At 36.8% G+C, this 11,106-nt stretch overlaps 1 protein-coding gene across 1 annotated transcript in view; it reads right to left on the bottom strand.

Annotated features, from left to right (window-relative positions):
* Positions 1 to 2,174: 2,174 nt before the first annotated feature.
* Positions 2,175 to 11,106, bottom strand: part of LOC103803577 (gamma-aminobutyric acid receptor subunit alpha-2) — a gene marked incomplete at its 3' end in the record, with an annotated part of 51,795 nt that continues 42,863 nt past the window's right edge. The window contains exons 7-8 of the mRNA XM_009076144.1: positions 10,590 to 10,742; positions 2,175 to 2,377 (exon numbers count right to left, since the gene is read on the bottom strand). Coding sequence (XP_009074392.1) covers positions 2,175 to 2,377; positions 10,590 to 10,742 — 356 coding nt within the window. The remainder of the gene's footprint in view (positions 2,378 to 10,589; positions 10,743 to 11,106) is intronic.

Raw genomic sequence — 11,106 nt, 5'->3', positions numbered from 1 at the left:
ATATAAGTAATTTAAAATATTTATACTTATAGACAAATAAATATTTGATTCATTCCATCTCTTCCATAAAATACATAATTAAGCAGATGAAGAAATAGTTAACTTCCAGCTCATATATGAAATCATGAGCTGTTGCATTGGTTTGGTTTGATTTTTAATCTAATGGAAGTGGTACAAGTGAGGGAATTCTTTTGATATTTCTCATACAGGTTCATTCCAATTTTTTCTTTCACTGGGAGGCATCTACCCAATTTCCAATTTTTGATTTTAATTTAAGTCAAATTTGATATTTATCCAGGTCATCTAAAAATCTTGGTAAGATCATCATGGTTAGATGTTGTGCCCAAAATACGTTGTCTTAGGAGATGGTGTCACATAAAAAGAGAATCTGAGAATCAGTTGGGAATTCAGCATTGTTCCTTATTGACATCAGTGTGAAAAAGAGTTGATCAAATATGTAGCTTGTTCCTGCACCTGCTTTTCTGTGAGACAGATTCCATGTCAACAGCACTTAGATGGGAATTTCCATATAATGTGAACACAGATGACTGCCACCAAGGGAACATTTTTCACTTTAATGGATGAAGAATAAGCCTGGCTTTAGGTGTACAGATGCATTCAGAAAAAAATAAGAGCAAATTACCAAGTCAAATTATGAGAGGAACACTCTACTTCATCTATAAGCTCTTCCTTTCAGACACAATTAGTGCGTTTTTTAAAAGTGTTTGTAGCACGATTAATGAGACCTGCATAATCAAGATGAACCACATTTTCATACGAGTAACTATGATTATGTTAAAAGTTTAGCTTTTTGTTATGTCAGTTTAAAGAAAGTAGGGAACGTAATGGCTGATTTTGTCATTCCTAGGGAAGGAAAACTACCTAGCTGTTAAACATGATCCTAAGATCATGAGACAACACTGTTGTACCAATTTAAAGGAACAACCAAGGGATGATCAGAGAGTTTATAAGGTCTCCCTACATTATTACAATGCCAGGGTAATGTGCCAGTCTGAAAAGCTTCACTTCTGACATACTGATAAACTTGTCAAGATTTGGTATCTACCTCTGGCAGGAGGGAACAGATCCTGAAGCTATGGATAGTTCATGCCCTTCCAGAAGCCACAAGGAATAATAATGAATGTACACTTCCTCAAATTCTCCTTTACTATTAACTGAACATTTTGCTTCTTCATACATTCACAGAGCTGAGAAATCATCAGTTAATCAAACTTGGCTTCGCATCTACTATAATCATTTAGGAAGCAAAAAATATTCTATCCTATTTCAAGAAGAGTCATGGAAATCAGGCTATTCTCTGTCAGAAGAAATATGTTTTCATTAGTAGAATCAGTCATTTGGATAGGACAAAATTGCAACACACACTATGTCAGTCAAAACAAGGGACCTTTAATATTTGCTCTGTTATTACTATTCTAAGCCATAAATACACAAATTTAGGCATATAACCTAAAATTATTATTGTGAAATAAGAAATTCTGTCAGGTTAAAACTTCTTCATGCTATCACACCTACACCACTATCAAGACCAGAAATTTAAGGCATGACTGTATTTCTGTGCTCTCAGAGCATCAACACATCATAGGTAAAGAACAATTTTGTACAACTGCTAATCAAATTGATTTTAAAAATAATGTCTGCCTATCATTAGAGATAAGTTTCAGAATACTTAAAATGTTCAAAACTTCTAGCTTTAGCAATTCATAGTTTTTTAATATATGTACATTCATTTGTTTTTCTGATCCTTACCTAGCAGGAAAATTAATATGTATTATATATTTCAATATACTTTTTCTTATTTCCAGCTCAACTGGATTAAAAAATAAATAAAAAAGTGATCCAACCAATACAATCTAGATTAAATTTTATTGATAACCAAATTAACAGCTGTATCTAAGGAGTCAAGGAACAAGGTAGCCAGTTCCCAACATAAAAAAAAAGGTGCTTGATAACTAAATCTGGATTAGTGAGACCAAATGAGCTTAGCTACATCAGGGCAGATAGAATTTTGTTCAGGACAGAAATTACATCTACATTCTTTTGATGTAATGTATCACTTTTTTTTTTGTAATAAAGCAAATTTTATCAAAACAATGTACTACAGCTGGTTTAGTGCAATTGACTGGAAACAGGACTATTACCTTAGGACTTACCTTATCATTCACTACACTTTTTCCATCCCAGGCCCATCCTCGTTTTGTGAAATAATTTACAGTTGCAAATTCAATTAATGCAGAGAATACAAATGCATAACAAACAGCAATAAACCAATCCATAGCTGTTGCATATGCTACTTTGGGGAGTGAATTTCGAGCACTGATGCTTAGTGTTGTCATTGTCAACACAGTTGTTACTCCTGCAAAGAGACAAAAAAACCAGAACATCAACAATATTACTTGCATTTTGAATGCTAATAAAAATACAACACAAAAATTATTTTGGTATGTTTGTGAAACACAGTGAAAAATTTGCTTCTCTAAGTTGGTGACAAACTTCCAGAATTATATTAAAGGTTGCATCTGGAGTTTCCTTTCAAGTATTTTAGTTCCATTTTGTTGTCTAAACTTCCCTTTTTTAATAAGCTGAAAATTTCACTTACATGAGATAGATTTTTTTTTAAGCTATCAGTGCAGGTAAGGGGCAAAATTAACAATTCCTTAATGGTGTATAATTTTAGAAACATAAGAGTAATAATGATTAATATGTTAATGTTTGGTGGCTGATTTCACTGCAATGGCTGCAGGTCTGGCACCCATCTTTACTGACATTACCACACAAATTGACCACAATGATTCTTTTAAAATTTATTTTAAAATTTTTATTTTGCCAGTAGTTTTCTCTCTAACCATCCACTGACACAGCTGAAGACATAAACAGAACAGGTTTTCATTCAGGTAACATGGGTTCTTTTCTAGAGCAGCATTGATTTTAAATGCCAAGTTATTATAACCGTGTATTATGTGTCAGAAAACAAGACTTGATGATCCACGAAGATTGTTCATTCACTGTGGTAGTTATTAAAAGCACTTTGCAGTACTTTTTACATAATGAGGAACCCGTAGGATGCCAAGAATTATGCTCCCAAAAAAAAATTAGAAAAAAAAAAATACATGGGAGGAAAGGAAGAGAAGAACATTTTTCTGAATCAGTTTTAGCAAGCAGAAACCCAAAGCCACAAACTCAGTCTCCGCTCCTTAAGTAAATCAGTTCTCCCACCTCAGGCTGAATCACACTTAGACAAACCAAGCTATTCCCTTTGTGGCATGCCATTAAATATGTCTCCAGAATGAAAAGTGATGCAAAGTGATATACTTAGCACAGATCAGCAAACCTACACTCCATTATGACAGGCAAAGGAGATGCCATGGCAGAAATATGAGTAACAGCAAATCATGGCTTCAACAAATACACAGTCATAAAATTGTTGTAAGAGGATTCCCAAGAGAAAGTAAAGTCATTCTCCCTAAGCCAGATCCTCTGCTGTCAGCAATCTGCCACCTGGGTTCTGCAGGACCTACATAGCTCAAATTTTCCTTCTGCTACAAGGAAAGCAATTTTTACCACTATGTGAAAGGGAAGAAAGGCAGCAATTACACCTACTGAGACCTCCTCAGGTTTTGCAATTTCCATCCCTCCTGTAAATAATCTCTATCTCGAGGGTGCTACAAAGGGTGACAGAGCAAAGCTAAGTGGACTCAGCCTCAGTGCTACTCTCCCTTGATGTGCTTCAAAAGACCAGTGCAGCAGGAAAACAGGCGCAGGAACATCCTGCTGAGTCACACAGTATCCAGACACTTCAGCCACCTTAGCACACATAAATCTCTAATTGCTGGTTTTTGGCCTCCATGAATTAAAGAAGTAGATTTGGCCTGGAATCAGCAGTGACACTGTTGGGATTGACTAGCCTACACAAGGCAAAGGAAGCAGCTCTCATAGTATATGGTATGAAAATGTGTAGACAATGTATTTTGCACAGAACTTATTCTCTCCTAACACTTACATGACATATGGCTTAATTGTTTTCAGCACCTCAGGGAAAAGACAACCTATCTTAAATTTAAAATTATCACATGCAAATTTTAACACCAGTCCTGAGCTGCAGATAAATCACTATAATTACACAGAAGTATCAGTGAAGTGATTGTTTCTCAGACATAAGGTGACATTATTCACATGTAAATATGCAGAGTTGCTAAGGTACTGTTCTGTTTAAGTCCTACCTTTTTGAATAAACTAACCTTCTGGAGGCCTCTTGACTTCTTTAGAAATCTGATTCAAGATTAACTGCTGACCTTTTTTAGTCTCAATTAAAATACTGTGAATTTACAGTTTGTATCTTGCTACCAGTTGATGATTTCTCTGAAAAGTTCAGCAAGCCACACCACTTTCTGACCCAAATGCTAATCAAGCAGCACACCATCAGACAATTGCCAAGGCACTTTCATTTATTCCATCAGTCTGTAAATTCAGTGATGTTCAGGTTCCCACAGTCATTTAACCAGAATTGAGTGGGAAAAAATTGGACGGAAAATTTAATCTGTGATACCTGTCAGTTTAGGATTCTCTAGTCTTGTTATATTGCTATTATTCTTCAGACAAAAGACAGATGATTTTGTACATTACAATTAAATTGAAAAATCAGTATTATCAAGTCTTCTTTATGAAAAAGGACTGAATAGAAATAATCTGCCTCCTAGTCACTGCCAAACCTGAGAGGACTGAAAAATTATTAATGTGCAGGTATATGGTCAACTTGTAAAATATACCCAATTTATTTCACAAAGATTTCACTTAAAACCTCACAAAACCCTTACACTGACCAGATCAAAACCATCCCTCATTGCTTATGCAATTCATAACACTAGTGAACTAAAACTGGTATAAAAATCAGTGATGAGATTGCACCCCTACAATGAAGCAGTCAAAATATTAGAGAGGAAGAAAAATTTAAAATGTTCTGTAAAGACTGTATGATATCTCACTATGGTGTAGAAAGAGCACAGTTTCTCTACTGGTCAGGAACTATCTTCTATAGCCCAGCACCCAGCACATGTGGTGCTGAATGGATGTAAGAGACCATGACCATCCATCAGTTTGTCTTTAAAAACGACCCAAAAGCTAAACCATTGATATTTCCTTTCTCCAAAGAGAACCAAGCATTTTATACTTGACAGTAAATATACCCCATCATCCTTACAACTTTAGTTCTCAGCAGTGCATGCCAATAAAAGCTAATTATTTTCTATCACTATAGGTTTATCCATTCAGGCCAAGACCGGAGCTATCTGATTGCCTGGGATTTTCATTTTCTTTTATGGTGCTGCTTTTCAAATGGCATCTGCTTATTGGAGAGAGGAAATCCATCTCCAGGGCTACAAACTCAACAATTTTCACTGGCACTAAACTTCTATCTGTGGAAAATACCAGCTCTGTTATGTTCATAACAGGGAAGAGGTAACCTGAATACCTAGAAATGCCTAACTAAAAACATACAGTGGAAATTAGAGGAGCTAGCACACATATATAAAGGCTAAAATCTGCCATGATGACTAGTTAATGTCCACATTTGTGTGCAAAAGCCAGGCTAGTCCCCAACAGGGACAAGTTTTTTGACCCTAATTTCACCTCTTGTGTATCAACTGATTTTTCTAATTTGAAAAGGTTTTAGTCAACTAATCAAGTTCTAGCCTTCTTGTGCTTGAATGTGGACATCTCCTTTGAAAGTGAAAGTTAAAGGTCTAATGAATGAGTTACCAGAGGACATTTCTGTAAAATAAGAGGTACTTTCGATTTACAAAGAATTTGTACAAAATGTTTAAAATGTGCTCCATTTCTTATAATGCCAGGCTAGTCCTCCCACTGTTTTATCCTTTCATCACACCACTCCACATAATGGTTGAAGAACATATCACAAAAGGATCGATAAATTAAGTGGTTTGTTTTAATTAGGAAGTTAATTTAATTGTTCTGTTGTTTTGCTCTTTCTCTTTTTTGTTTTAGCAGTAATTGCAAATGTTTTTTGGCAATTAGATCTCTCAACCTGGTCCAAAATCTGAATAGATTCATAAATACAATAGCAGAAAGAAAAGACTTTTGTCCATTTCAGAGATACAGATTACTACTTTGTTTTAAGACTCCAAGAGCAAATGGTTAGAGGTGTACACAAATGCTTGAAAATTCTGGAGATAAGAGTAATGTGAAAGTATTCACCATAACATCTGGCCACATACCATACTGTTTGTTTTTCATTTATGCAATGTATATGTATTACTAGAGAATGCAATACAAAAGGAGTGTACATTGATTTTGCCCAGACACCAGGAGATGTCTGAACTACCATTGTGAGAAAGATTACAGAAGATAGTTCAAGTGCTCTGTCTACCCTTTTACACTAAACGAACCACACAAAACAGCCTTTTTAAACAGCATGGGAGGCCAAGGACCATAACATAATCTATTTCCAGAAAAGTGGCATTCAGTCAGTCAGTTAAACTACGTGTACATATGGTGAAGTTGGTGCTCATGTTGCTTCCTTGTATCCATACCCAACAATGGAACAAAGTTCCCCATGGATTAACAGCTGAGCTAACACCCAAAGCTGAATGGAAAGTGATATTTACCCCAACTGCAGTAGAAGTTGCATGTAATTATGCCACTTTTGGAATATGAGCTACTGTCTTCACACACCACTGACCTGAGAAGACATATTAGTTTGTTTGCAGTCAGCTCAGTCTCTCACTCAGGGCTACAGCTCTCCAGTGCCCACTGCCTACCACTAAAGTGTTATGCCTACAGTTAGCAGAAATTCCCAATTAAGAAATTACACACTGAAAGTCACGAATGGTGAGAGATCTTTAAAGGCACAAAAATTAATCTGCAGCATCTGAAAGGAGAAATAAAGACAGGTTTTTTTCAACAAAATGGGAAAAGATACTTTCTATATACAGAATTGTTCAAAAGGACAGGTCTCTATTACTCAATTCCCATGTGAAAATACCCAGAGAACAAATCTGAACTTTTCTTTGGGTTCCCCTTTCTGTAGTGGCACAACTGAAAGGTTGTACTGGGTTTGCATGGCAAGGTTTTGGTAGTGGTGGACTACAGGGGTGGCTTCTGTATGAAGCTGCCAGAAGCTTCCCCCATGTCTGAACAGATCCAATGGCAGCTGGATCCAAGACAGATGCACTGCTGCTGGCCAAGGCCAAGCCCAAGACTGACAGTGGCACCACCTCGGGGATGATATATTTAAGACAGGGAAAGAAAGTTACTGAACAGAAGCAACTGCAGCCAGAGAAGAGAGGAGTGAGAATATGTGAGAGAAACAACTCTGCAGACACCAAGACCAGTGCAGCAGGAGGGGGAGGAGGTGCTCCAGGTGCTGGAGCACGTGCCTGCAGCCCATGGTGCAGCCCACAGTGAGGCTGTACCCCTGCAATCCATGGAGCTCCACGGTGGAGCAGAGATCCACCTGCAGCCCACAGAGGAGAAGAACCCACACAAGAGCAGATTCCTGACCGTGGCTGTGAGACCATGAAAAACCTACGTTGGAGCAGGTTCCTGGCAGGACCCGTAGCTGCACAGGGGAACCACAATGGAGCAATCTGCTTCTGAAAGAGTGCACCCTGTGGAAAGCACCCACACCCATAACAAGAGAAAACAGACACAGGAGTGCAGCATAAGAATAAAATTATCATGGTGAACTGACAAAAGAACATAGCTGTGTGGATTCAAAATTCTGCATCTTGGACAATATGATAAAAAATAACACAACTACTAATTTTTGTTCTTGACTGCTTCAATTAACAAATAATATATATCTAAACATATTTATTTTAACATTATCATTGCTCTCCATGTGAATTAAAACATAGATAAGTGCAGCACTAAGAAAACTAATTTCTGGTTTTCTGTCACCTGCATCTAATGCTGCTATTCAAATACATGTGATGCTTCTAAATGCTATGACCCATGAAAAATGAAGTGAGAATTCAATAAGCTGCACAAGATTAGTTTTGCTAATATTGTTGACACTAAATGCATAACAATAAACACATTACTAAATGAAACAGATTGTAATCTTGCACTAAATGAAGGCATTATGAACTAGGCTTATTCCCTTTCATTAAGAATGCAATCAAATGCTTTTCAGATTTATTTGCTAGAGAAAACACATTCAAGACTTATTTAATCAACAATGATAAAACTTTCTTCTTCCAATAATTTAAAGCAAAGTTGGAAGCAATATAGCATTAGGCCATAATTCATTTGGGATAGGGTAGGTCAACAATATAAATAGATGCCATAAAGAAAAAGGATTAAGGAGCTCAACTATAAAATAAGCCTCATTATACCAAGCCCTTAATGTTAACCTAGAATTTGACACTATGTTTCAAGAGAATAGAAAGGGAAAAGAAAAGTAACTTCTTCCACATATGAAAAATGAAATGCTAAGCAGTGCTTTGAATAACTAGGAGTTATGTATCTTTGAAAGGAATAGTATTCTAGCAGTCCATCCTTGGCTCTCAAGAAGATACTTGAAATACATTTCTCACTGATTCTCATTGATTAGCAAAAATACTTTCTGGTGTCACTGGAGTCTACCTGCAAGTACCACCCAAACGAAACCGTGAGTGTACCTGCCCACCTCTACTGTCAAGAATAACTCAGTACAGCCAAAAACCAGTAAAAAAACATTAGACAAACTTCATTATGAAACTGTGGCTAACTTCATATTTTTGCAACACATTTAGGCAGGAGACCAGAGCTGCCAGCAGGTATGGAAAAAGACTGGGAGATTCACCTGGGGTTATGTGTTTAGAGAGGCCATTGGCAGCTTATGCTGACAATTTCACCTAAAATGTAAAGAAATAGCTCCTCAGGAAAAATCTAACTCAATGCAGAAAACTAAGCCTGAGGTGAGGAGGACTAGGCTGCTCCATCAGAAAGAGCCTGATCATGTCTTGTTCCCCTGGGTTCAGGGTCTGAGTATAAACTGGCGTGGAGAGGACAGGGATGTCGTACGTGATGTGCATATCTGTGTGGCAGGAGTAAAATACCAGCATAGCAATTGCTTCCTCAATATACCCACTGTGCTTAGTAAACAGATTTCAGGTTTTATGACACTGGGAGGTGTGGTTCTGTTCTTGTGGCCATCCTACACAGTTTCCTCAAGTCATCCTGAAGCAGGTTGCTGTTCATCATCCATATTATACTAACCTCCAGGAGAATAAAGCAGCAGGCTGCTATGCAGATGCTACCTACTTCTAAAAAACCTCAGAAATTAAACAAAAAAAATAAATCAAGAGCAAGAAAGAAGTGTGAGGGAAGGGACACAACATTTCAGGAAAATTATACCAGTGTCTTGTTATTGATGTAGTGCCTTGTTACCAGTGACACAGTAACTAAAAGTATATTTTAGAAAGAAAAGATGTGAGGTTTTTTTTTGGAGAAACCAGTTACACTGTCCTAAATGTATAGGAGTGGGTACAGAAAAGGGCGAAGACAGAGATATAGAAGGATTTGACAGTGTATCTGCAAGGCTGAAAAACAGGAATGTGCATTTTCATAAGCAGAAAAAATGACAGAAGATTTTGAAGAAAGGAAAAAATCCAAACCTGCTTGATAGCTACCTGGGAAACCATGGTAGAATTCTGGTCCCACTAAAACCACTGACCCATTTCATCTGACTTCAATAAGGCTCATATTAAAACCTGCAATTTTCACAATGCTTTGTGTTGCATTTTCTCTGCTGGGAGTGACAGTAAGTGCTTTGTTATGCATCATACTTAACATGCATTGAGTCTGGCCTATTTTTTGAAGAGTGCATGGTGTTTACTGATGACTAATCATATGATTTTATGCAGCATTTCTGATGGCTGATTCCATACAGACATTATTTATGTTGTGCTAATCTCTTTTCCCTTAGCAGCAAACCAATTAAAAGAACTTGAAGTTATGCAAATAAAAAAGACATTTGTTACTTGGCTTTAATAAAGAAGTGTTTTTAAGAGAGACACCATTATATTGCTCTGCTGAAGATGTCCACTGCCTCATAGTACACTCCAATTTGAATTAGTTAGAAAGTGTTGCCCAGACCCCCAGAACAGGGTTTATTTTAAAGAACTGCAGCTTGAAAAGTTTAATACAAATAATTCAACAAAGTCAAATTTAATTTGCTCAATTTACAAATACATTTACAAATTTGCTTATCTACCGAGTACCAAAATACTTGGATAACATCAAGGAAAGTAAGGTATTTCAGAAAATCATCTAAAGTAACTAAATTTACTTTTTAAATAGAAACATTATAATCTTTTTCAATTCTGCAAAATTTTTTTCCTCCTAAAAGAGTCAAGGATATATGTGGATGGTTTTCTTGTATGTACTAATTTCCAAAATCTTTGGGATTCTCAGGAGATGTGTAAAGTGGAGCTGAAAGCTGTTTGGTCTACAAATACTACCACATTCTACAAACACTCTAACTTATATGAAAAAGGCCTTTACCACACAAATGTTTCCTAGCAGCTTCAGCTGCTGTAAACAGAACTAATGCTACCCAGTATACTCACCAAAGACTGTCCTGGCAGGTACAGATTCTCTGTTCAGCCAGAATGACACTTGAGAGAGAATGACAGTCATGATACAGGGGAGGTAAGTCTGAATGACAAAATAACCAATTTTTCTCTTCAAGTGAAAATGAGCTGTCATTACAGTATATTCACCTAGGTGCCACAAACAAAATACAGTGAAAAAAAAGGTTATCATCTTAAGAAAGTCTTCATAACAAAGTTCATTTCTTTGATAAGAGAAGGTTTGCTACATTTATGCGAACCAAATGTGCTAGGATTATATTGTATGGAAGGTATTCTGTAATAGAAAGCATCCTACAGAATATAAGAAAGACTTTGAGTACAGCTATGTCTTATTCTCACTGAGTTCCAGGGAAGATGAGTGTTAACTTCCAGGAACTCTTGTACGTCCTAAGAACTTCAGCCCTGCAGGCTTTAGCACATAAGCAACTCTGTTCACTCAACAGCTCCCTGAGAACTTAATCATAGTTAGAAGGTAATTGTTGGGGTCCACCAC

Source organism: Acanthisitta chloris, unplaced genomic scaffold (genome assembly GCF_000695815.1).
Source record: "Acanthisitta chloris isolate BGI_N310 unplaced genomic scaffold, ASM69581v1 scaffold9116, whole genome shotgun sequence".
NCBI classification, from domain to species: Eukaryota; Metazoa; Chordata; class Aves; order Passeriformes; family Acanthisittidae; genus Acanthisitta; species Acanthisitta chloris.
The sequence above is the reverse complement of the archived record's forward strand: the minus strand, read 5'-3'. Positions and strand labels throughout refer to the sequence as shown.